General features: G+C 37.8%; 3 protein-coding genes across 12 annotated transcripts in view; 2 read left to right on the forward strand and 1 right to left on the reverse strand.

Moving 5' to 3' along the window:
- Positions 1-882: 882 nt before the first annotated feature.
- ORMDL1 (ORMDL sphingolipid biosynthesis regulator 1) lies at positions 883-14,410 on the reverse strand. Of its 5 annotated transcripts, none has more exons than XM_017865634.1 (5): positions 13,916-14,008; positions 13,058-13,192; positions 12,464-12,644; positions 5,538-5,689; positions 883-1,860 (listed from the first exon to the last, which is right to left on the reverse strand). In XM_017865634.1, the coding sequence occupies exons 3-5, from the start codon at positions 12,635-12,637 to the stop codon at positions 1,725-1,727; spliced, it is 462 nt and encodes a 153-aa protein (XP_017721123.1). In that variant the 5' UTR covers positions 12,638-12,644; positions 13,058-13,192; positions 13,916-14,008; the 3' UTR covers positions 883-1,724. The 5 variants fall into 5 exon arrangements, with proteins under 5 accessions (XP_017721123.1, XP_017721107.1, XP_017721113.1 ...); XM_017865639.1 differs by lacking the exons at positions 13,058-13,192; positions 13,916-14,008 and adding exons at positions 3,219-3,300; positions 14,303-14,410 and having other exon boundaries at positions 1,787-1,860; XM_017865618.1 differs by lacking the exons at positions 13,058-13,192; positions 13,916-14,008 and adding an exon at positions 14,303-14,408.
- On the forward strand, positions 13,245-15,331 carry LOC108524486 (uncharacterized). Its single transcript, XM_017865611.1, has one exon. It carries the CDS (start codon positions 13,746-13,748, stop codon positions 14,235-14,237), a length of 492 nt encoding a protein of 163 aa, XP_017721100.1. The 5' UTR covers positions 13,245-13,745; the 3' UTR covers positions 14,238-15,331.
- Positions 14,121-27,983, forward strand: part of PMS1 (PMS1 homolog 1, mismatch repair system component) — a 91,283-nt gene continuing 77,420 nt past the window's right edge. For 3 of the 6 annotated variants that reach the window (XR_001884057.1, XR_001884055.1, XM_017865592.1), the window contains exons 1-3: positions 14,519-14,619; positions 21,863-22,014; positions 25,782-25,964. Coding sequence is in view for 1 of the 6 variants with exons in the window: in XM_017865592.1 (XP_017721081.1) it covers positions 21,883-22,014; positions 25,782-25,964 (315 nt within the window). In the remaining 5 variants the exon portion in view is untranslated. Of the gene's footprint in view, positions 14,620-15,370; positions 15,497-21,862; positions 22,015-25,781; positions 25,965-27,983 lie in introns of all 6 variants that reach the window. The other 3 variants (XR_001884054.1, XR_001884058.1, XR_001884056.1) reach the window with 2 other exon arrangements.

The following is a 27,983-nucleotide window of genomic DNA, read 5'->3' on the forward strand; positions in this document are numbered from 1 at the left end:
AACATAATTCTTGTAACAGAGTGGGCCCTTCAAATATCTGCTGAGTAAATATTTTTAAAGCATTGACAGGAGAAAGCAGTGAAGAAAGCATGTATTAGAGGGAGACTTCTGTCTCTGAAGTATGTTTAAAAAAGTAAGCCTTTTGAGATGAACTTTAAAATAAAGAAAAATGAATGTTTTTTGTTACTTTAATTTTACAAATTCAGTTGCTTAAAATAAACTTGAAATATGTCACTTTAATTTTGATGACTAAATTTGGAGAGCTTTTGAAATAATCTTACACCAAGGAAAAATTTTATTAAATTATGGATCACCAGTTATTTAAAAATACATGGGAAAAGACAGACATACAAAGGTAGTATCATACAACTGATTTCTAAACTCAATACTTTTGAAATACAAAACAATGATCATTACCCCCAAAAGTCAGTTTACTGACACGAATTGATGTTTAAGTTGGTCTACAACTCTTTTCATTCAATTATGTTTATAAATGTTACTGAATTTTTAAATTTTGTCCCATATCTGAACTTTGTTTTTTTTGACATGTTTACGTTTACTTCTCAAAGCAGTATATAGTTATTTCTTGCAATTAATGTCCGCAACTATAGGAAGCTTTCCTAAGTCACAAGAATTCAATGTGGTTGCTGTTCTGGAGACAGTTACCATTTTGGGCTATATATACTAAAACCCACGTATTCAAAGGCAAAATATTCATGGGCAAAATATGGGGGTTGAGAGCAGGAGGACTAAGAAAAGAAAATGTTATCTTTTACTGCAGACCTGCCAAAAAAGACTCCATTACTTACTTTGGTAATATTGCTAGAGACATCATTTCTGCCACAGGTTGGCTATATGGTTGTTCCTTTTGTATTTCCTTTTTCAAATGATGACAAACTTTGCCAATTAAATTGTTCAACCAAATAAGCAGACACCTTTAAATTACCATTACTTTTTAGTTGCTTGAAAGAAATAAATTATTTTCTTAATTGGTTTAGCAGCCTTGTGTTGGAAAAGCAGTAAAACCCGCTTTGTTCCAAAATTAGAACACTGACTCAGAGGCTGCTTGTAAGATACTTGGCTATTTTCTATCACCAGTCACAAAGGTGAACCTCCATGAACTCTGTAATGTAATAAATGTAAAAATGGCCTCACTGACCAATACACAATATTGAGCCAGCAAAACCAAAAACGTACCCTCATAAGTGAGAAATGGTTTGTATAAAACAAGAGGATATACATCCTCTTACATAAAACAAGAGAAATATGTATGGTAATAAAAATAATCTTTAATAAACTTGTAGAGATGATTCCGGTTTACATGTAAGTCTGCTTTAACTAACCATGGCTGAATGATTGGAAGTGTTCTTTTCTTAACACAATGCCCATTCATTATAAGTTAAGCTGGTCCTAGTTTTTTACAAATCTCTTATTTCTTTGAATTTATCTACTACACCCTCACTGTGATGCCCTTGAACTTACAAGCTGGGCCTGCCCAGCCTGCTTATAAAGCCCCTCTTCAGAAATATACCAGATGTATTAAACAGCGGCATCATTTAATGGAAATCTGCACTTCAAAACAGCACTTGAAGGACCAGCCATTGGCCCTCCAATGTAAATACTTCTTATTTCACATTATCACAGAAACAGTGCAGTTTACTAACCACTCCTTTCTTATAAGAAATTCAGCAGCTGTAAAAATTTTTGTTCAGTTTCAAAACATTTCAATACTTATTAATTCCAAAGATCCGAACACCATGTAGCTGTGGCATTTTGGGAATTAGCACACTCAGGAGAGAAGCTGTGTTTAGGATGAAGTGAGTTGGATCATACTTCGTATAGAAACTTGCCAGAAAATATCTGTAGAGATAAAAGTTAAGAATATATATAACATCCAAAAATAAAATTACTTAGAACTTAAACAATTTTAAAGGTAGAAAAAAAAGGCCACTAAAGCATAAATACCTAAAAATAAAACTATTTCTGAGCACTAAAATAAGAGGAACCATTTTAGTTTGGCCCCACGTTTTATCTCATTAGGAACTAAAAAATTTGTTTAATGGAGGTCCACATTTTCCATTTCTGTAATTGTATTAAATACATTTAATAGAACACATTGCATCCTTTAAAGCAAGGCTTTCAAACTAGGGTTCATACGCCCTCTGTAATTACAGGTATGGTTCTGTATTTCCATGTATGTTTCTGAGAAAGATCCGGATTCAAAGCATTCATCTTATTCTCAAAAAGTTTTATGACTCACAGGTTAAAAACCTCTACTGCAGAGCTCCGAAAAAATGGGGTTTTAGTGCATTAGTACAATTCCTATCTTTGAAGGAAATAAATATTTGGTTGCCCTTTTGATGTTCTCATTTTCATACTGTAGTTGATTGAGCAGCTCTGTAACCAGTTTAACTGGTAACTTGAAAGACACTGTTGTACCATTCCTGTTGTACCATTCCAGCTGCTTTTTAATAATCAAATGCATGTATGTTTTTGGATATCCAACTGAGAATTTGTTTTAACAAGCCCCAAGCCTAAAGCACCTTTAAAACCATAAATCACAAAGTCCAGAATGTTTAGTTTTACCTACGGGTATATCAAGGTGCAGGCACATCATCTGATTACTAATGGAATAACACAGATAAGATGTAAAGAATAAAACATCATGTCTTATTTGTTCATAACTAAGAAGTTAGTTTCTATTTAGGTGTTTGTCTATTTTTGCAGTACACAAGGAAAGTATTCTAATAGTCTTTACTGACATTAGTTTCTCATAAGGGAAAATAAGTATCTTGTGTAATATGGCTAGAAGAGAGAAGCTACTTCCAAGTATGACAAAAAATCACAGTCAGAGAATTTTATACATTTTTAGAACCATCTAGACTGAGAAATCCTACAATCTTCCACCTATTTTGCAAACTACAGTCAGAAAATTATTTCTCGAGTATAAACCATATTCCTCAATTCTGAAATTCTTTCTTCCTGCTTTCATATACTTGAAGACTAAATTTATACTTCCTTTACTGAACAAAATAGGACATCACTTGCATTTAGCAAACTCATTTCATTTCCCACCATCATTACAGGTTTAATCTACAATCTGGGATAGGTTAGAAATAATAAATCTTATAATGGGTTCTTTTGACTATAACCTAGCATATGTCCCCTTTTTGTGTTTTAAACGAATTTTGTGTGTAGATTATATGAAAATTACTTGCCTCTTTCAAAAACTTACACAACCCTCTGATGGTATGCAAAACCCAGGTGGGAATCAGTGTGGTAACATTTATTTGCCAACAGCTATATTGGAAAGAGACCTGTATTACAAGATAGTAGTTTAGGGTTTAAACCTGAGCTCTTAACTCCAACTAGGTGCAAGATCTTCAACAAGGTAATGCATTTGAGTCTGTTTCTTTACCTAAACATCTGGAATATGGTGGCTCATGCCCGTAATCCCAGCACTTTGGGAGGCCGAGGCAGGCGGATCACCTAAGGTGAGGAGTTCAAGACCAGCCTGGTCAACATGGTGAAACCCTATCTCTACTAAAAATACAAAAAGTAGCTGGGCATGGTGGCGCACACCTGTAGTCCCAGCTACTGGGGAGGCTGAGGCAGGAGAATCGCTTGAACCTGGGAGGTGGAGGTTGCAGTGAGCCGAGGTCACGCCACTGCACTCTGGCCTGGGCAACAGAGCGAGACTCTGTCTCAAAAAAAAAAAATCTGGAATAACATTCCATGTCACACCTACCTGACAAATAGTTAAGTAAGAAAATGTGAAAGCACTTTGAAAAGTCTTAATGCTATATAGATGGCTTTAATGCTATTTCTTCAGTTAAGTAAGCAATTTAATCAGAATATTTGAAATCATACCTGTTGGTCAAAAATATATTTTGAGAAATATGGACACTGTACACAGGTACATCTCAGTTAACCTTTTGTGTGACAGCTGTGATTAAAACTTCAGAATATGTCAGGCGTTTTACATGTATTATGATGCAATCTTCAATGTTTTACAGATGAGAAAACCGAGCCTTTGAAGAAAATGGCCAAAAGTCACAGAGCTTCAAAGGGGTTGAGCCAAAATCCAAATTCAGGGCCATCTGAATAACCAATATTTTTGTTATTACAGGCATGCATGCATTCATTCACTTATTTATTTAATAAATCGGGTCTTACTCTGTTGCCCAAACTGGAGTACAGCATATGACTAGAGCTCACTGCAGCCTCCAACTGCTAGTCTCAAACCATCTCCTGCCTCAGCTTCCCACGTAGCTTACGTTTATTTTTATTAGACCTCACTGACACTTTTCTTTGAGGTTAATTTTATATGGGACTAAACCAGTTCAAAATTTCCTCAAAGGGCTATAAATTAAGGAAAAAGGACCCCATTATTTTATGATCAGTTTATTCCTTTCACTTGAAAAATGCCTTCCCTTACTTAAATATCTAAAACCTATTCTCTCTTAAGTTCTAGCATAAGGATTTCCAACATCCACCTCCGAGAAGTCTTCTGTGCTACGCCAGGCTGTGCTGACACTATCATGGACATTATTATGTTTAAGCTAGATGGTGCAGAATATTAAGATATATGAGCAATACCTCTATTATGTGTAGGCCACTGTACTTACTGTGGGATTCAAAGCAATCCATGCACTGGTAAATTCTTTGGAGAGACAAAATAAAACATATACACATTTTTTTATTTGTCAATTATACCTCAATAAAGCTGGGGAAAAAAGGAAGCGGCATTTCAGGTAGGAGATATGATTTGAACAAAGACAGAAATAGGACTACACATGAAATATTCAAGAAATGCTGCTTAGAAGGCCAGGTAGGAGTTGGGTGGGGATAAAATATTTACATCAGGGGAAAATGCGGTAAGAACTATTTTCTGGAAGGTGCAGAACATCAGATAAGAGAAAGAAATTAGATACCAGATACAGGTTACATGCTATCCAGGTAGATATTATCTCATTTATTTCTTACAGCATTAGCATTGAATTAGGTATCACTAGCTAGAATTTTATATATGAGCAAACCAAGCTGGCTGAGTGATATATATAGGACCCCACCTAGGTCTGTCCTGTAATGAAACCCTGACCTCTTTTTTTCGAAACCATACTCTTTCCCAAGGAGTCTGAATATCTTAATAGGTTAGGTGGCCAGTGAAATTCTTCTGATTGTCTAAATCATTGCTTAGGGAGATTAATCTGACAGTGCAATATAGAATATGATTATGTATTTTGTGTCCTTATATAAAACCTAAGAACGGGAGCTGGAATACATTTGACCTGTATATCCTACATGTCTAGGTGCACTGATTAGCATGTAATATTGTCTTCATATGTACTGACTGAAGTGAAAACTAATTTATTATCAACTGGTTAAAAATTGTCTATAATTTATATTCTATCCGAGGTGCCACTTATTGATAGAAGTTTTCAACAAAATGCTGTTTCTAATTCCAGTTCAATCTGATGAAAGGATATTTTCCTCTTATCCAATCCTCCTCATACCTAAACATTTCTGCCACTTACAGAATTATTGGAGAAATTGTGAAAAACTTCCGTGAAGATGTAAACTGTACTCCATAGTCCAGTTGTTCCCAATGAGTTAGGAGCCTTGCTTTACCCTGGTCAGGAGTTTCGAAAGGTGTTCCTTTCACTGCATGCAAAAATACATACATCCCCTGGAAAACAAGCAAGGGGGCAGAAATGATCAATATTAAATACAAAATTAGTCTTTGTCAGTAGCATTAACAAGGTTCCAAGCTGTTTGTGAGAGAGTGTGAGATTTAACTGAGTTCATTTTGTGCTTTGATATAACAGTGAAAGGCTGTGGCCAGTTTCATTATAATAAAATAGAACTTTCTGGGGTATATAAATATTATTAAATGAGAATTCGTAAAAGGTCAACTGAAAGTAACCTGTTTGCATTTCTTTTCATTAAATTGAAAATAAGTATCAGTGTAGCTTTGTATCTTTACGTTCAGATTTTCCTACACTTTTCCTATTAGGAAATAGGATTACTTCTTCCCCAATGTACAGGAGGTTTTTCTTCAGGGTATATTAGTGAATTTGATGATACTTAAAAAATGATGAAGACATACAAACTGGTAGAAAACAATAAAATGATTAAAATCTATCGGGAAAATAGTTTTGAGATATTTAATATGACGACTGCTTTTTTAATAGTTCTCTTCCAAAGCAACAAAAATAGTTTGATATAATAGGTATAATGTTCCACTCAATTCCCTTTTCAAATCGCCATTGTGCCTCAATAGTGTTTCTTCTGAAGTCAGTTTTTAAAACTCAAAGCAAATAACATTACTAAAAGCCATTCTGTCAGATCTGTCAGATCATATGAAACATATAACAGTTTTATTAATAGTTAGGATAGAGTAAAACCAATAGAGAGTAGATCTGGTTTCCTTGAGATTATGATACCCATTTAGACTGATAGGCAGTGTTTCATTCAGGATCACTGCTTGAGACACTGTAAAGGATAATGCCTAAATATTATCATGACACAAAATGTTTCCTTCTAGACGCCACAATGTGATGTCATTTTTCTTACCTCAACTTTTAATGATTATGTAGAAAAATTATGGATTTGAAATTTTATATGATACCAAGTTAACCAAGCCCTTCCTTTCAAGGCTTAGTCTACTTCCTAGTTTTTCCATTAGGCAATTCAGAAGTCATTTAGCTGCAATAACACGTAAGCTATGGAGGAAAGGACTCATGTTCAATTAGATTTAACCCACCAAATATTTAATAAGTGGCTTATATGTACAAGATTCAGGACATATACGCACATATGAAATTGAATGAGATGTACCCAAGCCTTGGAGAAATTTAATCCTCTAAGAGATGGTAAGGAAAAAAAGATATGCATAAACAGCTAGAAAGTAGGGCAGAAATTGCTATCAAAGGTACAATCAGAATACTCAGCAAATGGCAGGGGAGGGAAAGGTTCGTTGTTGCTGTGGCAAAAGTCTTGATGCTACCTCATTAATTACCTCATTCTTAAAGGTTTAGCTCAAATAACAATTCCTTAGAAAAACCTACCTCATTAGTAATAATTAATCTCCTGTTTATGTAGTTGTATACACTTTTATTGAAAATACGATTACAGTACACTATATCGTGTTAGAGTTGTTGGAATGATGTTTGTTTTCCCATTAGCCTGAATACACTAGGAGTAAGCACCGGACCCTGCAAGACATTAGACACTGGACACTTCCAACATTAGAAATACTGGAAGATGACATTATGCCAAGGAGTATTTATTCTGTAAGCACTACAAAACCATTTTCATATGGGCTTTAAAGTGAATTATAAAACAGAAAGTATGTTTTCAAATTCTCAGGGGTATAGGACCCCAAAAGTTAAGAACATCTATTCCAGACCACATACATATTAGAATCTAAGAGAATAATCATCCTCTCATTATTTCCTTCAAACTGTATAGACTTAACTAGTGTTTAGAATATTGAAACAGTTTATTTTATACATCCGTTTATTTTATACATCTTTTCAGTGAAAATAATAAAATCTTTATCTGGCCATATATCTTCTGCCCCAGTATTATTTTTTAAATTATTTTATATAAAATGTTTGTGATCATTATTCCTACATTAAAAGAATTAGGGAACAAAAGTATGTAGCTCATGGCTAATCCTTACTAATACCTACTGAATCAAAATGAATCATTCATTTTTAAAGCTGGGCCAAGAATCTTGTGAAGCATAACCTTTAAGGATGAGGTAGCACTTAATAAAACAACCACTGTAGGTTTCTTTCAGAAAGGCAAATACACTATTTTTCTAACTGGGTGTAACAATTGGGTCCATTTTCTTATTTTTAAAGGCATTCAATATATATTTCAGATTTTTAATTAGTTTATTGTGGCTATCTTCAAAGGAAACAAATTTGGAGTCATGTAATTGCAACTCCTATGGCTAAGTTTTTAGTGTGGTGAACTAATAACAAATAAATCAGAGGTTTGCTTTCTATACAGTGTAATTACCAATCATTTGTCCATGGTCAACCAATTTGAAACAAGGTTAGGGGGTGGTGGTGGTGCAGGGATGGCTTCTAAAATATATTTAATACATGTGCCATTGGAGAATGGAAAAGACTAACTTGGCCAGGTGTGGTGGCTCATGCTCAGTACTTTGGGAGGCCAAGGTGGGCAGATCACCTGGGAGTTCGAGACCAGCCTGACCAACATGGTGAAACAACGTCTCTATTAAAAATACAAAAATTAGCCGGGCGTGGTGGTGCACACCTGTAATCCCCGCTACTCAGGAGACTGAGGCAGGAGAATCGCTTGAACCCAGGAGGCGGAGGTTGCAGTGAGCTGAGATCACGCCACTGCTCTCCAGCCTAGCTGACAGTGAGACTCCATCTCAAAAAAAAAAAAAAAGACTAACTTATTCAGCAAACATTTAAATAAGTTTTTAGAGATACAAAAATTAAAACATAAAGAGATAAACTGCTAATTATAAAACAGTGACAACTACATGATAAAAGGATGCAGCATGGGAGTTGTGTAGATTCCTGGAGGGACAGTTTTGCTGTAGGAGAGCAGGAAGCAGGGAGGGGTATTAAAATACTAGAGAGAGGGCTGGGCATCGTAGCTCACACCTGTAATCCCAGCATTTTGGAAGGCCAAGACAGGTGGATCACCTGAGGTCAGGAGTTCAAGTCCAGCCCAGACAACATGGTGAAACCCCACCTCTACTAAAAATACAAAAATTAGCTGGGTGTAGTGGTGCATGCCTGTAGTCCCATCGATTCAGGAGGCTGAGGCAGGAGAATCGCTTGAACCTGGGAGGTGCAGGTTGCAGTGAGCCAAGACTGTGCCACTGCACTCCAGCCTGGATGACACAGAGATACTCCCTCTCAAAAAAATGAAAGTAGGCCCTGAGTGCCATGGCTCACTCATGCTTTGGGAGGCTAAGACAGGAGGATCACTTGAGGCCAGGAGTTTGAGACAAGATTGGGTAACATAGCAAGATCCCCATCTCAAGCAGTCAATCAGATGAGCATGGTGGCACACACCTATAGTCCTAGCTACTTGGGAGGCTGAAGCAGGAGGATCACTTAAGACCAGGAGTTCCAGGCTGCAGTGAACTATGATCATGCCACTGCACTCCAGCCTGGGTAACAGAATGAGGCCCTGTCTCTGTAAAAAAAACAAAATGGCTGGGCATGGTGGCTCATGCCTGTAATCCCAGCACTTTTGGAGGCTGGTGCAGAAGGATTGTGTGAGGCCAGGAGTTCAAGACCAGCCAGGGCAACATAGTGAGACCCTATCACTATTAAAATAAAAACAAATTAGCCGGATGTGGCAGCATGTGCCTGTAGTCCTCAAATTTCTTGAGAAGCTAAGGTGGGAGGAGCTATGATCACGCCAGTCTCTTAAAAACAAAAGAGTACTTGGTCCAGGTGAAAAGAAAATATAGTAGAATAGCTTAAGCCAAAGCAATAAAATGAGAGCAGATGATTTTATTGCTAGTGTATAGCCTGTATTTAGAGATGGTTGAGATAAGGTGAAGTCTCCTTGTTTCTGCACTGTTATCAACTGGTCTTATATGTCACACAAGAAACTTGGATTTTACCATGACTGCAATAGATAATCACTGAAAGACTTAAGAGTATGACTTGAGCAAGCACGCATTTTTAAAACATCACTCTGCCAAGTTGGAATGGAGAAGGGTAGAGAAGCATCAAGAAGACCATTTGATTTATCCGAGTAATTTACTTGTGGAAAAAATGAGGGTATGGGGATCAAGTTGAGAGTAAAGCAGTAGAAGACAGTGCTCTGAGCAAAATGGATATGGAATATAAAGGAAAAGAAGTTATCCTAAGACTTAGGTGACTTTGTATTCTTGTTTGCATTGGATGGTTCTGATTATACCTATTCTCTTGTAGTAGTTATTACCAGAGCTCCATTTTACTCTCTAAACAGTCTATTTGGACTATACGTTACAGGTTGAGTATTCCTTATCCAAAATGCTCCGGAGCAGAAGTGTTTCAGATTTTGGATTGTTTTGGATTTTGGAATATCAGTATATACATAATGAGATATCTTGGGGACAGGGCCCAAGTCTAAATATGAAATTCATTTATGTTTCATATACATCATACACACACAGCCTAAAGATAATTTTATATGGTATCTTTAATAATTTTGTGCATGAAATAAAGTTTTGACTGCATTTTAATTGCAACCTGTCAGGAGGTCAGGTATGGAATTTTCCACTTGTGGCACCATGTTGGTGCTAAAAAAGTTTAGAATTTTAGAACATTTTCTATTTTGGGTTTCCGATTAGGGATGCTCAACCTGTGTATTAATTGCTTTACCATTAACATTCAGCTGTCCGGCTTGGCCTTTAGAAAAGATTAGTAGTGAAGTCAGAGGAGCAGATTGTGGGTGGTAAGGGACTAATCTGGAATAAGATAAGTTCCATTTATACTTGTTTGGTTTAAGGTGCAAGGTAATCTGGTGATACAAATAAATAGGAGCATCCTTATTCTACAGGTAGAAACTGAAAATATGGGTAGATGAAGTAACCTAGGTAGAATACATAGCATAAGAAGAGATGAAGAAAAGAACCTTGGGAATAGAAATATTTAAGAGAGGAAAAGAGAAGGAAGACTCCATAAGAAGAAAGAGAAGGTCAGAAATACATGCCGGTGAAAGTGATCCTATGGAAGCCAAAGGAAGTTTCAACAAAAGGGAGATGATTAGTGTAAAATATTTCAGAGAAGTCACTATTTAAAAGAAAATATCTTTTGCCCTTACAAAGTCTATCACATAAAATGGACTAAATGGACACGTATTTATCATGTCTACCAGCACATCATTCTTGTCCTCCTCCAGTCAACTTCAAATATACTCCAGAAGATAGAAAATAAATATTATTATTATTGTTATTATTTGAGACAGGGTCTCACTGTCACCCAGGCTGGAGTGCAGTGGCACAATCTTGACTCACTGTGACCTCCGCCTCCCAGGCTCAAGCGATTCTCCCACCTCAGCCTCCCGATTCTTCCATCTCAGCCTCCCGAGTAGCCGGGACTACAGATGTGCTGCCACCATACTGACTAAGGTTTTGTATTTTTTGTAGAGACAGGGTGTCAGGTTTCACCATGTTGCCCAGGCTGGTCTCGAAATCCTGACCTCAAGTGATCTGCCCGCCTCAGCCTCCCAAAGCACTGGGATTACAGGCGTGAGCCACTGCACCTGGCCAAAATAAATGTTAATTTTAAAAAATCAATTTCTCCTGTTTTCCTATCTTAATGCTTTAAGTTAATTTTAAAAAATATCTTTCAACAAATGTACTGCTAAACTGGATTCAATTAAAATTTTCAACTAACTGTATTTCCTCCTTTTCATGTTACTTTAATAGGCTATTAAAACTAGAAAAGTCGCTGTCAGGATTTTTTGTTTTTGTAAAAGGCAATTTCCAGGGCTGCATAATACAGTCAGTAGAGTCAATCAAAACTTTGCTACTCTGTTAGCACTAATACAAGAGAGTGATACTCAACAAGCAGCAGCTAAGGCACCATAAGAGCGTGAATCACATAAGATATGATTAAGTTCAACACTTAAATACTGAAACAGTAAAGAATACTTATACAATTTAGATAGATAAGTTAACAAGGATTAAAACTAAAATGATCTATTTTCTAGATTTTATACAATGAGAAAAAAAAGTCTTACTTAGAAAAAGGCCCAGTTTTGAAATAAAGTGTGAAAGAAAAAAGAAAATTCTATCCCAGATTAGAATTCTTCAAAATTAAGTCTTATATACTAAAAACCACTACACTATACACTTTAAATGGGTGGATTTTATTGCATGTGAATTATATCTCCAAAAAAGCTGTTAAAAAAACTAAGTTGTATATATCACAAAACCTTAAGCTTTTTTAAAAACTGTGTTTAAACACACATGTCATAAAGTTTACCATCTTAGACGCTTTTTTCCTTTGAGACAAAGTCTCACTCTGTCACCCAGGCTGGAGTGCAGTGACATGAGCTTGGCTCATTGCAACCTCTGCCTCCCAGGTTCAAGGGATTCTCCTGCCTCAGCCTCCAGAGTAGCTGGGACTACAGGCATGTGCTGCCACGCCCAGCTAATTTTTGTATTTTTTGTAGAGATAAGGTTTCACCATGTTGGCAAGGCTGGTCTTGAACTCCTGACCTTGTGATCCACCTGCCCTGGCCTCCCAAAGTGCTGCGATTTTAAATGTATAATTGAGTGGTATTAAAAACATTCAAATTGTTGTGCAATCATCACCATTACCATCGACATCCACAACTCTTTTCATCTTGCAAAACTAAAAACTCTGTACCCATTAAGCAATAACTCCATTCCTTCCGCCCCTTAATTTCTGGCAACCACTAAACCTAAAACTTTTAAGTGTTCAGTATAATGTGAAATTCTTACCAGATTATGTATAATATTTGTTAAAGTCCAAGCAACAGGAACACTGAAGAAGGGAATGCTGAGTAAGACAATATGAAGCAAGCCAACTCCCAATGCATATGTCAGCCACATACCCCGGCTGTTCATGACACGGGTATTTGGATTCACTTCACTGTGGGCAACTCCAACATTCATGTTTGCTCTGTAGGAAAGTAATAAAATGAATCAACACTGATATAACTGGCAACCTAAACACCCCCAATTCTGACATGACAAGGTACATGTGTTACGATGATTATTTTTTCCTAGTTATCTTGAAGTAGCACACAAACACCATCCAAAATATGCTACTTGTAGAGATGCTGCTGACAGCAGTAAAGAATCGTCAACATTTGACTTTATGGTAAGACAAGACTTATTATCATGGTTCTAATTTAAAAAGTAGTTAAAATGCCTTTCCTAAAGTTTGTTTTCTAGCATGCTGTTTTACTAAATACGAAAATTCAAACTGAAAGAGAACGTACATTTTCTTACATCATGAGAGCAACGTGAAAAGCCAAAAGCTAGATTTACCAACATAATAAATTTATATTAAAAAGAAAAAGCAGAACTCACCCAGCCAGTCTGTCAAGTAGCCAGACTCTTATATCTGACTTAATGTATCCATAAAGAATAGTCAGAGTTCAGATCACTTCTTTCTGAATACTGAATGTGGAAGGTACACGCCGTTGACATAATGTGGTGTAAAATCTACATGGTCAAGGGATAATGTTTGTTTCTCAATTTTGTGATACATCTAGGTGAAAATAAGGAGTTTTCTGAATATTTCTCTAGTCAATTAAAAAACTTCAGTTTCTTTCTTCTTTTAAAAAAGTTTTCCCATCTCCTTTCCATTGAAGATGGACTCCAAAGGAAGAACTGGTAATAGTTACCAGTTCTTTTAATGATGGTGTTTACTTGGGTCTAAGAATTCCTTAAAATAAAACTGTCCTGAAGAACACCTATCATCCGAGGGAGGGGGAAAACGAGGCTAGATTACATTTGGAACAGCTATGATTTTAAAATACACAAACGCTTGTATTACGGAGTTAGCATACGGAGAGGAATTTCTCATATCCCCATCCAGCAAGTGTTTCCAGAGTATAATGCTCCTTCCCCTCTAGAGACCCATAGAACAGGCATCAAGGGTTAAGGGGACGAAAAGTTAGTTACACTAAGACCGCTAGAGTCTCCAATTTATATGTGTAAATCTTTCGTCTAAACACACATCATTTATCACACATTATTTTAAACTACTTAGAACATGCCAACACTCAAGATAGTTTTCCCACGTTCCACAGGATGGAGGCCTGAAATTTACATCTCAGCTGGAAGGCAAAGCTGGTGCGGTACTCATCCTATTCCAACCAGAAAACCTTTCCCCAGCAGGTTTGCCGCGCTGCCCCGCGACTGGCAAACAATGACCTTACAGACCGTGAAGAGGCCGTCGGCTCTGCCGTCGCCGGTGCCTCCGAAGACGGCGACCCGCAGCGGCCCCTCAAGGGAGTTCCCCCTGCCAGACCGACAGCCTGAGCGCTCCGGGACAGAGAAAACTCAGCAAAGGCCGCCGCTGCTACCACCTCAGCACCTCCCCCAACCCGCCCCTTCCTTCTCGCAGCCGCACGTCACGTCAGGACCCGGCAAGAGGAGCGAAGATTTGCGTAGGGGACGAGCCTCTGAGGCCACGGCTCGCACGGCCATGCAGGGCGCCGCAGATGCAGCCGGACCTCACTTTTCCCTGTCAGGACGACCCTAGGCCGCCAGCAGTTCCCTACCGACGAAGGCGACTGTACAACGTCCGTCGCGTTCGTGCCCACTTACCCGCCGCCCCACTCCAGGCCGCCGGCTCGCAGCAGGACCAGCCCGGCTGCTACGGCCGCGGATACACGCCCACAGGCCGGGCGCTGCGCAGCTTGCGGAAACGTTCACAGACAGACTCGCTGCCAGCGGATTGGCTGCGAGCAGCGCCAATCTTACGTTCACCCCGGGCGAGGCGGGACTAAGTGCTGCGCTCCCTGTACCCGCTCTGCCGCGCGCGCATGCTGGGGGCGAGTGCGGGGTCGGGCCTGCCCTCCGGGTGAGACGCTGGCTGCTTGCCGCTGGTGGATGGTAATTGCCTGCCTCGCGCTAGCAGGAAGGTAGTGTGGTGTGTGACTAACGGGTATTTATTATATTCTCGAGGGCTTGAGGGCCTCCATCCCCTCTACTCGTCCCGGTCCGGGCGCAAACGCTGTAGGGCAGCTAAGGGCGCTCCCCGCGGGCGGGAAGCGAAGCCGGGCTTGCAGGCGCGCACACGTGGAGCGCGTTCTCTGAGCAGATCTGGGCTCCGGGGTGTTCTGGCTTGGTCTTTGTTGCGGCCAATTCCCAGACCCTTCTGGGTGCAGGACTTAAAATTTGTTTTCCAGGCAGCAAATTTAACCCATGGCAACTGTAACTCATCTTGTGAGGGTGGCGGTTTATAGTATTGTATCCTGTGGTATCATACAAGGGGTGCAAGTTAAACTCTTCAAAGTTAATCACGATTTTTGCTCGTGGCCTTCTGGGTTTATCCGTACTCCGAAGACAGGCACCTGTATTACATCCTGAGGAAATGTGGATACCAAAAATTGATCCTGAGAAAAGTCTTGATTAGATTTTTTGGAATTGCCTTTGAAATGTAATTTCCCTCACCTTGGCAGTGCGGAAAGTTTGTGATTTTTATTGCCTAAATAGCTTTCAACATTTTGAAATTGACTTAAGAGAATGTTCGCTATGTGTGTCTATGTATCTTGCATTTCTGTTGGCTTTGTGAACTTGTTTTGGATTTAGTTTGATCTTTAAATAAATGATTTCTTTGTGTTCTCTCTAGTGAAAGTCTGTGAGTTCTCTGATCTTTACTTCTTTTTTTAGGCAGACCTGTTGTCCTTAACTGACTTTCCGGGTCATGAACATTCCTTCAGAAGTGTTCCTTTTCCCTCTCAGCAAATATGGAAGACTGACTATCCTGATATTCCCAGACATTCTTTGCTGTGATTTGTAAGCCCGATATAAACCCTTCCACTTTTTCAAAAGCATTCATTTGGTACACATATGGTATAGAGTGCTATATTCCAGGGGCTATGCTAGGGATGTGTGATTGATATAAAATAAAACCCCTGTCCTCAAAGAACTCTGCGTCAGGAGGAACAGTCAGAAACACATATTAATAGGATAACTTGTGATAAGGTTAATTAGAAATGAGGTAAAGAGGAACTGCAGAGGAAGGAATACCTAATCTGTTGACAGGTGAAGGAAAGGAGGCTGCAGCAGCGAAGAAAGGCTTTCTTGAAGAGTTGATACTGAACTAAATCTGGAGGGATGATTAGAAGTCAGAAGTCAGCCGAAAGAGAGAGAGAGAGAGAGAGAGAGAGAGAACGAACCATGTGAACTGAGGAAGGAGTGAGTGTCACCATGTTAAGAGAGATGAGTTGGTTGGGCGTGGTGGCTCACGCCTGTATTCCCAGCACTTTGGGAGGCTGAGGCGGGCGGATCACCTGACGTCAGGAGTTCGAGACCAGCCTGGCCAACATGGTGAAACCCTGTCTCTACTAAAAATACAAAAATTAGACGGGCCCACGTGGTGGTGCGCTCCAGTAATCCCAGCTACTTGTGGGGCTGGGACAGGAGAATCGCTTGAACCTGGGAGGCAGGTTGCAGTGAGCCAAAATTGCTGCACTCCAGCCTGGGCAACAGAGTGAGACTGTCTCAAAAAAAAAAAAGAGTGGTGCAGTATGGTCCGCCTAGAGCACATTTGGGCAATGATGGGATGACTGAGAGAGTAGGCAAAAATCCAATTGTTAAGAAGTTTATACTTAACCTGGTTGGCAGTTGGAAACTTTTATAAAAATTTTAAGTGGGGCAGCAACATGATGAAATTTAAATACAGAAAGAACCCTATAGTGGTTGAGATTCGAGTCAAAATATCAATTAGGTGGTTATTGCAATAGTTCAGGAGACAAAGGCTGAGAGGCTGAATGGAGGCAGTACAAAGAGGAGAGGACTAGCTTGGGAAACTGAGATTTAGATAGTAGGGGAGAGATGACTGGGTGGCAGGATGTAGAGAGTGAGTAGAATTTCTAGGAAGACTTCAAGGTTTCTAATTTTGCTTTATGTGCCTGGATGAAAAGTGTTTAAGAGCATGGGCTTTGTGGTCAGACATGCCAAGGTGTGCATCTGCCACTTAATAGTTTTGTGATCTCGAGCAAGTTACCATGCCTTTAAATCCTATTTGGTGATAAAGGTTAATAGAATACATAGAGTTGTTTTGAGGATTAAATAGGATAATATATATAAAATTCTTATGTTGGCTATTATTTTTATTATCAAACAAGAAATACAGGAAGAAAGCTGATTAGAGTTCGGTCTTGGTTTCTCATGCCTGTATCCCAGCACTTTGGGAGGCCGAGGGAGGCAGATCACCTGAGGTCAGGAGTTCAAGACCAGCCTGGCCAACATGGTGAAACCTCGACTACTAAAAATACAAAAAGTTAGCCAGGTGTGGTGGTGGGCACCTGTAATCCCAGCTACTCGGGAGGCTGAGGCAGGAGAATCACTTGAACACGGGAGGTGGAGTCTGCAGTGAGCCAAGATTGCCCATTGCATTTCAGCCTGGGCAACAAGCGCAAAACCTGAAACTCCGTCTCAAAAAAAAAAAAAAAAAAGAAAGAGAAAGATTCTCTGGTCATTTTGGGACATGTTATGTTTAGGTTGCCTTCAGCTCATCTAAATGATGATATTTAGAAGGTAGTTGGAAGTAAGGCCCTAAAAAAAGTGTGAGATACAGGTGAGCTGGAGGATAATATGGAAGCCAGTTGAAATTATGTATATAAAGGGAAGGAGGATACTTTTTCTAACGTTTGCGTTAGCATAGGAAAGATGCTGGTAAATTATATTTAGTGGTCCTTCATTAATATTCATGAAGTGAAGGGCTTGCCATGAGTGAAGCATTTGATTGTTCTGCCTGGCATCCTACATTCAAAAGTTGTACAGCAGGAAAAAAAAGTTTTGTAATTCAGGACAGGGGTATAGTAGGTTTAATTATACATTTTAATTTTTACAGTTAATATTTTACATTGATTTATATTGATGATAGGATAAAGTGATATTTGATATTTTGAATATATTAGATTATCCAAATACATAATTAAACTTCACTTTTTTATTCTTTTTTACCTTTTTTAATGTGACTACTAGAAAATTTTAAATGATATATATGGCTTACATTATAGTTTTATTGAACAGTGCTAGATAGAGTAGTGGTTAAAATGGCAGGCTCTGAAATCACACTACTTTGGTTTTATCCTAGCTCTTACTAACAGCTATATAATACTGAGGAAGTTAAACTTTCAAAAACTCAATCAACTAATCTATAAAATGGACATAATACAGATATCATATCCTTATGAATTTGGGAGAGAACAAATATTCAGACTATGGCAATTAGGAGAGAAGAAAGATGACATGACATGGAAGAAGAGTATGAAAAGAGATGCAGACATCTTAAGACCAGAGGACACAATGGGATGGGGTAAAGTGTGATAGAATTCATGCTATGAATTGCCATGATCTTAGTAAACTAGAAGGATGAGGAATATTGGGATGAAATTATAGAGATTTGAAAAAAAAAAGATTTTGGATTTGTCATTGTAGTAGATGAGGTATTGTAGGGAATGAGACAAAGATGATGAGATTAAGACTGCTCAGAAGGAATCAGTCTAGGTTTATACCCTAAAGTTTTGTTGATCAGTGTTTTTCTTAGATCCTTGGGATTTCCTAGGTAAGGTAGAAGATTTCATGAACCCAGGCCTAATGTGTGAGCCCCTTTGGGGTAGGGGTTAGAGGTGGGGAGATTGTTCATTTAGGGGTTTAGAGGAGCTCAATTTAGTCCCAGTACCCTGGGATGTTTTTAGCATTTATTTGCCAAACACTGTAATACGTTATTTATATATACTACCTTATGTACTTCTCACCACAATCATATTATATCATTGTTAGATCCATTTTATAGATTAGGTGATTGCATTTTAGAGTTTAATTTCCTCAGTGTTATATACCTGTTAGTGTAAGAGCTGGGATAAAACCAAAGTAGTGTGGTTTCAGAGCCTGCCATTTTAACCACTGCTCTATCCAGCACCGTTCAATGGAACTATAAGCCACATATATCATTTTAAATTTTCTAGTAGTCACATTAAACAGATTTTTTTAAAGGTTAGTTTTAATATATTTTATGTAATCTAATGTATCCAAATAGGATAAAATCATTTCATTCTATAATCAATGTAAAAATTTTATATGATTTTTATTAATCCTGAGTTGAAAATTGAGTGTGTATTAGCACATCTCAATTTGGACTACCTGTGTTTCTAGTGCTCTAGTGTTCAGTAAGCTACATGTGGCTGGTGGCTACCATATTGGACAGTGCGGATCTGTTCCTTAGATCGAAGTAATTCTGAAGCTTTGGAAGAGTGCAGAGGTGCCTTTTGCTTGTGACAGCACTAATTTGTGTGAATGTTATGACGATGGAGTAGCCTATAGTCCACTGTTTCCCTGCTTGATTGGGACAGGAAAGCCTCCCAGCAGTTGAGAACAACAAAAACAACCATTGAAAGGTAGTTGTTCACAGCAACTCTCCTGAGAACTGGGTACCCCAAAACTAAATCAAATGTATAGATTAATTAGAGGGCAGTTCGTATTTTAAAAGAATTCCCAGCATTCCTTTACATAATGATCTCTCATTATAATACTCTACATTTGTTAAGGCCTTATCATGTGTAGAACAACACTTTATATATACTTCCTTATTTGATTCCTCACAGTAAACCAGTGAGGTATTAGCTCCGTTTTTATAGATGATGAATTGGTTTATGGAAGGATTTGAGTGATTTGCTTCATTTTTATAGATGACAAATTGATTTATGGAGGGATTTCAGTGATTTGCTGAGTTTATGTGTGATAAAGGTGAACCCCCAATACTTATTTTATAGGCTCTGGTCTGTTATATTTTTTCACTGTGCCAATCACCTTTGCCTTGTATATAGCAAAATATACTGTATTTATGAACTGTGATCAGTTAGCACTCTCGGAACCCAATATGTCAGCCTCTTCCCAGAAGTGCGTTCCTTAAACTCCTGTGTAATTGTTATAGTGCCTGTACTCCATTTCCTGCTCAATTACTGAATCTTTCTTTCCATGTCTTTGTCTTATGCTGGCTCAGAAATAATCCTAAACTGATGACTTTTTGTTGTGTTTGTTTTTGATGTTGCTATTTTATTTGCACCTAGATTGCATAGGATTAAATCATCGTGGGAGCATGTAACTAGTCATGAGAAATAAAGTATCTTGAGTCCACTCCCAGCCCTCATTTTTTTTGTCCAGTAAAATCTTGATTCTATAGAGGAATTGTATGTTGTCAAGCTTGTGCTTTTATTCCTGTAATCTTTTCTGAAATTAGGCAATAAGATGCAAAAAGCACCCCCCTCCCTGCATGCTTTACAGATGGAATTTCCATACGACATTTTTGGATTTTTTGACATTTTTGGATTTTTTGTTTGTTTGAACAAAGGATTTCCAGTTACCAACAGATTTTGGATCTGCAGGTTGGATCTATAAAGGACCTCAAATGCCAGCTTAGAGATTTGAGCTCTATATTGGCTTTGAGGAGCCACATGATTAAAATAATGTAGGCAGAATAATATAGAGGATAGTTATCTGACATGTCTGGTATGAGACTAGTTCAGATTAACAGTAATCCTAACTCTAAAGGAGCTCAGTGATTGAAAAAGACATTATAACTCATCAGAATGTATGGATGACTAATGATGTTTAAATGAGACTGTTGGTAAGGCACATAACTGATTGTCATCCACTTCTCAAAGTTATATTATCGCTTGGTCATTCTCAGCCAACATTACACTCATTATAGCACAATTGTTCTCATTATTCAGTTATTACCATAGCATTTGTTTTTAAGAAATCTTTTTAGAACATGCATGTCTTGATTCCAATATTTGTGAGCTTTCAGTGATCTACTGTAATGAGTTTGGACCAAGATGTAGTTGGCATAGACATTTAAGGAAATAGATTTGAAATAAAAATCTCAAATGAGAAGTTCTTGAGCCCAGTTACTCAGCTTTCAGCCTCTTAAATGGCCATAATAATAAGTCTAATTTTTATACATAGTACCTACTTTTTATAGTTCAGAGGTTTAAATGCAATCCCATATGTAAAGTGTTTAGCACAGTGTTTAGCATACTATATATTTAATGTAGTTGTTGCTGTTCTTACTGTAATCATCATTTTAGTTAACAGCAGTATAGACTGGGTGACCAAAGGTGAAGAGTCATTGAGGCTAATTAGGAAATTATATTGGGAACTAAATGTGAGAAATACTGAGGAAAGAATTGATAGGATTTAGGAGTTGATTAGATTTGAGTCAGGGTGAATGGATTATTCCTATCGGAAACTCATGGGTTTAGGGTAGGGATTGGTTAATTATTCCTGGAGTTTGAGCTAGTGATTATTTAAGCAGGCAGTTGGAAATACAGGGTTCAAGTTTGCAAGAAAAGTCAGAATTGATCATAATAATTAGTCACACAAAAATCCTGGAAGAAATTAGAAAAAAAGCAATTTCTTCCTCTAATGTTACTGTGGACTTTTTTTTTAGGTGCTTGTAGCAGAATATTGTGGGTTTTTTTAACCCATGTTTGGTTATTTTTATTCATAGGCATTTATATGTATTCATATATTACATATCAATAGAGGAAATGTTGAAGGACTTGCCTTAGCTCTGCCTCTTAATAACTGGATGACCTTGGACAAGTTTTCTAATTTCTTTGTGCCTCAGTAGTTTTATAAAATTGAGGTGATAATGGCACCTGTTTTCAAAGGGTAATAGTAAGAAATAGAAGACTTATGGCTGGGCGCAGTGGCTCATGCCTGTAATCCCAATATTTTGGGAGGCCAAGGCAAGTGGATCACTTGAGGTCAGGAGTTTGAGACCAGCCTGGCCAACATGGCAAAACCCCGTCTCTACTAAAAATATAAAAACTAGCCAGGTGTTGTGGCAGGCACCTGTAATCCCAGCTACTCTGGAGGCTGAGGCAGGGGTGCCTGAACCTGGGAGGCAGAGGTTGCAGTGAGTTGAGATCATGGCACTGCACTCCAGTCTGGGTGACAATGAGATTCCATCTCAAAAAAAAAAAAGGAAGAAATAGAACACTTAATATTGTATGTGCTAACAGTTGAGCCTAGCATACAGTAAGTCTCAGTGAAGATGATCTATTATCATCTGTCATTATTATTGCCATTTGTCCTGTTGGTCAGGAATGTTTAACAATTCTTACAAGTTGCATTTTTATCTTCTAGCTGTTCTGTTAAAAGCGAAAATGAAACAGTTGCCTGCGGCAACAGTTAGACTCCTTTCAAGTTCTCAGATCATCACTTCGGTTGTCAGTGTTGTAAAAGAGCTTATTGAAAACTCCTTGGATGCTGGTGCCACAAGCATAGATGTTAAACTGGTGAGTATCCTTGAGAACCCAGATACCTTTAAGACAAAGAAAAGGGGCTGGACAGATGTTTTCTCTTTAAACTGTTACCTTTATTTTATTTCTTCACACCAGTAAATTATTCTTAGGACATTGGACCCTTTGTTTTAGAGTAAATCTTTAAAAATAAATTTTAATTTAAATTAACACTATAGTAACACTAAAGGAAATATAAAAGAAAACATGTTCTTTGTTTTTTTGAGACATGTGTTTGAGACAAAAAACATGTTGTTTGTATTTTCTACAAATATTGGTTATTCATGTTTCCTTGTTTTAAATATTTCCTTTTGCATTTTATTTTTTCCGTCTAATCTAGTTTCAAACCATTTCTCTTGTTACTTTTTTCACATTTTAAAATATAAGTTCTGTATATTACATCATTTGAGTAAATATGGCCTATATCACTCATTATGATTTATTGCAATTAGTTTCCATGACTAGTTCCCCTGTTCTAAATTGCTAACACATAGAGATATGGTCTATTTTATTCATTTTTGTGTCCTCTATACCTGGCTAGTACCTAGTACATACTAGGAAGGTAAATAAATCTGATTGAATATAAGAATACATTTTTAAAAATCTCATAATTATTAGATATTTATGGTGTTTCTGGTGGTATAGAACTAGAAACAATGCTGATAGAAATATATTTGTACGAAAGGGACCTAACCTTTTCTTATCTACCAGATAAGATTCTATGAGATGGACATACTCTATGTATGTATATTTGTGTAAAAATAAAATCCCTTCTTATAAATTACTTCTTATAAAACACTGTGACTTAACTACTATACCCATTTTATTTATTTATTTATTTTAACGGGGTCTCGCTCTTTCGCCCAGGCTGGAGTGCAGTGGCGCGATCTCAGCTTACTGCAATCCCCCTCCCCAGTTCAAGCAATTCTCCTGCCCCAGCATCCTGAGTAGCTGGGATTACAGGCCGTGTGCTACTATGCCTGGCTAATTTTTGTATTTTTAGTAGAGACGGGGTTTCACCATGTTGGCCAGGTTGGTCTCGAACTCCTGACCTCAGGTGATCTGCCCACCTTGGCCTCCCAAAGTGTTGGGATTACAGGCCTGAGCCACCCGCGCCCAGCCATACTATACCCATTTTACAGATCATGTTCTGAGAAGTTTCCCAAAGTCTCATAATTAGTAAGTAGTGGAGCTAAGACTGGAATCCAGGTCTTTCTGACTCTAAAACCAGTTCTTGTCTGTGCCAGTGGTTCTCATGATGTTTGGGTGCATCAAAATAACTTAGGATGTTTGTTAAAACTGTTACTGGGCCTTACTCACAGAACTTCATAGTCTAGGTGGTACCTGATAATTTGCATTCTAGTAAATTTCTAATCGATGCTGATGCTGGTGGGTTATGGAACACACTTTGAGAACCATTCTACTCTATCAAACCTCTATTCTGTTTTTAATACACTCTAAGCTTTACAAACAAGAAAAAAAGTATATTAAACCCAAAGAAAGACAATTTGTTTTTCTTAGGCATTTCGTGTAGTCAGTTCAGTCTGATTAGAGTATAATTGATAATTAAACAGGATTAGATAGTTATATTTGACAGACTTCACTTAAGAATCTTTGGCAGGCAAACGTCTTTTCTTAAACATTTCTGGAAGAAAACTGGTTTTAAAATAGTGTTACAAAGCCAACAGAAGTCTTGTATAAACTAAGTTAAATATTTTAATCTGCCTGTAAATTTTAGTCTCTTGACATTTACCAGTATTTGCGTTGTAGAATTTTAAGATACACACCTTAAATGTGTGGCTCTACATAATAAGACCTGTTTCATTATGGTTTTATGCTATAATAGCTATCCTGACTAGATATGTTTTCATAATTAATTAAACAAGATGATACAATTTTAAACATTTAAACAGATCTTTGTCTTCTTACTACGGGGTTTCGAGACCATGTTGCCCAGGCTGGTCTCGAACTGCTGACCTCAAGTGATCTGCCCATCTCAGCCTTCTAAATTGCTGGGAGTACAGGCGTGAGTCACCATACTTGGCCCGATTTTTCTTTAAAATGAAGAAGAAAGACTGTTCCCAGAATGTAAACTTAACTTTATTCATTTGTTTATTTATTTTGAGATAGTTTCACTGTGTTGCCCAGGCTGAAGTGCAGTGGTGTGATCTCAGCTCACTGCAACCTCTGTCTCCCGGTCTCAAGCGATTCTCCTGCCTCAGCCTCCCAAGTAGCTGGGATTACAGGTGTGTGCCACCACGCCTGGCTAATTTTTTGTATTTTTAGTAGAGACCAAGGTTTCACCATGTTGACCAGGCTGATCTTGAACTCCTGACCCCAAATGATCTGCCTGCCTTGGCCTCCCAAAGTGCTGCAATTATTTGCATGAGCCACTGCGCTCAGCCAAACTTAATTTTAGATTGAGAGAGGTGTGAGGAACAAAATGTTAAGCATCTCCCTCCAATGTTTTGTGTATCTAATTTATCTAAAAATTGCTGACATATACAGTATTATATCACTTTAGGTTATTAAAAAGATGTGGTATTATTTTAAATACCAGAGTCACTATAATTATAGAAAGTTTTTTTCCCCCTTGATAACTTGCGTCTATGGTCATGCATGTAAGACTTTGTGGAGTAAAGTCAGGCTTATTATGGAAGTTGGCTACCAAATTTAGAATATGGTGTTCATAGAAAGTATGATCACTATGGGAATTTAAATTTTGTTTTTGTTATATTTGCATATTTTTAGTATTAGGATATAAAACTAAGCTATGAATTGAGATTTTGAAAAAATTTTCGTTGTCTGATACGATGGCTCACACCTGTAATTCCAGCACTTTGGGAAGCTGAGGCAGAAGGATCGCTTGGAGCCAGGAGTTTGATATCAGCCTGGACAACAAAGTGAGACCCCACCTGTACAAAAAATAAAAATAAAAGTAGCTAGGCCCTGTGGCGTCCACCTGTAGTCCCAGCTCCTCAAGAGGCTGAGGTGGGAGGATCACTTGAGCCCAGGCATTCAAAGCTACAGTGAGCTATGCTCATGCCACTGTACCGTATGTCGCCTGAGTGACAAAGTATCTAAAAAAAAGTCTTGATTTTTTTTCAGATTAAAACTCACTGTGGTTGCCAAATTAGATGTGTTTTCTCAGCAGTTTCCTGTTAGATGGCTATTTGCAGAAAAAGATTTAAAAGTTATAATGTAGTAAACATAAAGATTTTATGTGTACAGTAAGGGTGAAAGTATTAAAAATCAGGTTGATTCCTGCTATAGAAAAGCAAAATAAGTAAACAAAAAAACAAAATAAATAAATAAAAATCAGGTTGAATAATGATACTTGCTAGGTTCTTCCTGACTAGAACCTGTGTTACTTTGTTGCTGATGGAGTTCTCTTCTGTTTTGTTTTGTTTGGGGACCATACATACAAAAGGTGTATGTAATTCAGAAGAATTTTTTCAGTGAAGTTTAAACATAAATTACTGTATACTGTAAATACCCATGATAATGAAACAGTGAAAAGAAACCTTAAAAATCAGCCTAACCTCCTTATTCAACAGTTGAATCTGTGTCCAGAGAAAACAAGGGAGTTGCCCATTGCACAATAACTAGAAATTAGTAGAGCTAAAGAATTTAAAGTCTTATATCCATAGTGATATGCTTTCATAAAAGTAAATAAATGTCAAAATTCTTTCACTTGTGTTTCCTTAAATGTGATAACAGTTTAATACTTTTACATACTGAAAGTGTTTTTTGACATTTTACAGGAGAACTATGGATTTGATAAAATTGAGGTGCGAGATAACGGGGAGGGTATCAAGGCTGTTGATGCACCTGTAATGGCAATGAAGTACTACACTTCAAAAATAAATAGTCATGAAGATCTTGAAAATTTGACAACTTACGGTTTTCGTGGAGAAGCCTTGGGATCAATTTGTTGTGTAGCTGAGGTAAGGTAATTATATTGGTTATTTTAGTGATTTCATATTCACTGAATATTACAGTTAAAACTAACCCAGTATTTGGTGAAGTATGGTTTTAATTATTTTTATTATGGTAAAATATACATAACATAAGCCGGGCAAGGTGGCTCACGCCTGCAATCCCATCACTTTGTGAGGCCAAGGCAGGTGGATCACCTGAGGTCAGGAGTTTGAGACTAGCCTGGCCCACATGGTGAAACCCCGTCTCTACTAAAAATACAAAATTAGCTGGGTGTGGTGGCTCACATCTGTAGTCCCAGCTACTTCGGAGGCTGAGGCAGGACAATTGCTTGAACCCGGGAGACAGAGGCTGCAGTGACCCGAGATTGTGCCACTGCACTCCAACCTGGGCAAGACAGAGCGAGATTCTGTCTCAAAAAATGTATGTATATACATAACATAAAATTTATCATTTAACTATTTTTAAGTGTACAATTCAGTGGCAGTGGCATTAGCTACAGTCACATTGTCATGTATCTATCACCATTATTCATCTCCACAACCTTTTCATTATTTCAAACTCTGTACCCATTAAACAATAATGCCCTTTCCCCCATCCCCTAGTACTCACTGTTCTACTTTCTGTCTCTATGAATTCGACTATGCTAGGTATCACATATAAGTGGACTCAAAATATTTGTTCTTTTGTATCTGGCCTGTTTTTCTTATAATGTCTTCAGGGAAATGCATCAAGATTTCCTTCCTTTTTAAGGCTAAATAATATTCTATCGTGTGTATATACCACATTTTGTTTATCTGATCTTCCATCGGTGGACACCCGGGTTACTTTCACCCACCTTTGGGCTGTTGTGAATAATGTTTCTGTGAACATTGGTGTACAAGTATCTGTTTGAGTCCCTGCTTTTCTTCTCTGGGGTATATATCCTGAAGTAGACTTGCTATGTCATATCATAATGCTGTGTTTAATTTTTTGAGGAGTAGCAAAGTGTGTTTTGCATTTAAAAATTGTAAATTGTATTAAAAAAATTAAACGGATATTTAGCTATAGCACTTCTCAGAGTCTTTACTATATTCAAGCACATTGTAAATTTCTAAGGTTGGTGGTTTATATAGGTACTTTTTCCTACACCTACTTGACCATGAAATTCTTTTATTGAGAAAGCATATCATTTTTGTTTGTTTGCTTGTTCTGTGGACTACACTTTGGAAATACCACTCTAATCTCAGTTAGTGAGATTATGCCCTAGAGATGTGAATTGACTTGGTCTAAACCCTACCTAGTTAAGGGCAGATTGGATCTAAGAACTTTAACCTTCTGACTGTGGGTTAGGTGCTCGGTGACTATGTTCTCCTGAGTTCAGTGCTTGGCACACTCAATTGCATAGTACAAATTATACTACACTGTCTCTGCCCCGATCTTATAACTAGTTTGTGGCAAAGCCCATCTGGAATCTTGATCTCTTCATTTCTGTTATCTCAGTTGTGTTTGATTACATGACTCTGTACTACTTTTCTTGTACTATACTATTACCCTATGGATGTTGGGCTCTTATTGTGTAACATATCTATGTGCCAGGTGACAGAGTGATTGTGAGGGTCTCTTGAGCTCTTGAAATTTGCCCAGTAGCCATGTAAAATCCTTCATTTGTGCTTAGGCTGGCAGACCCTATTTAGGCAAGAATGTTCCAGTACAGTAAAATGATAGGACTTCATACCTGTTGTTCTGGAAAAGTGACACAGACATGAGCTATTGTTGCTGTCTTTCCTTCTGGTCTTTGGACATCTGTTCAGTAGTCCAGTCTTACCAGGAGTAATGATGTATTCTCTAGGTTCATTGTGGTCTTCCCTCAGCCCTTCTGTTTTTGAAGTGCTGGCATAAGATAGTGTAGGTTTTCTCCATTTTTTGTGGCTACGGTTCCAGCTCAGTACAGATGCTGCTTGACTTATGAGGGGATTACATTTCGGATTAAACCTTTGTAAGTTGAAAATATTGTAAATCGAAAATACATTTAATATGCTTAACTT

Source organism: Rhinopithecus bieti, unplaced genomic scaffold, assembly GCF_001698545.2.
Source record: "Rhinopithecus bieti isolate Rb0 unplaced genomic scaffold, ASM169854v2 scaffold_2827, whole genome shotgun sequence".
Lineage (NCBI taxonomy): Eukaryota > Metazoa > Chordata > Mammalia > Primates > Cercopithecidae > Rhinopithecus > Rhinopithecus bieti.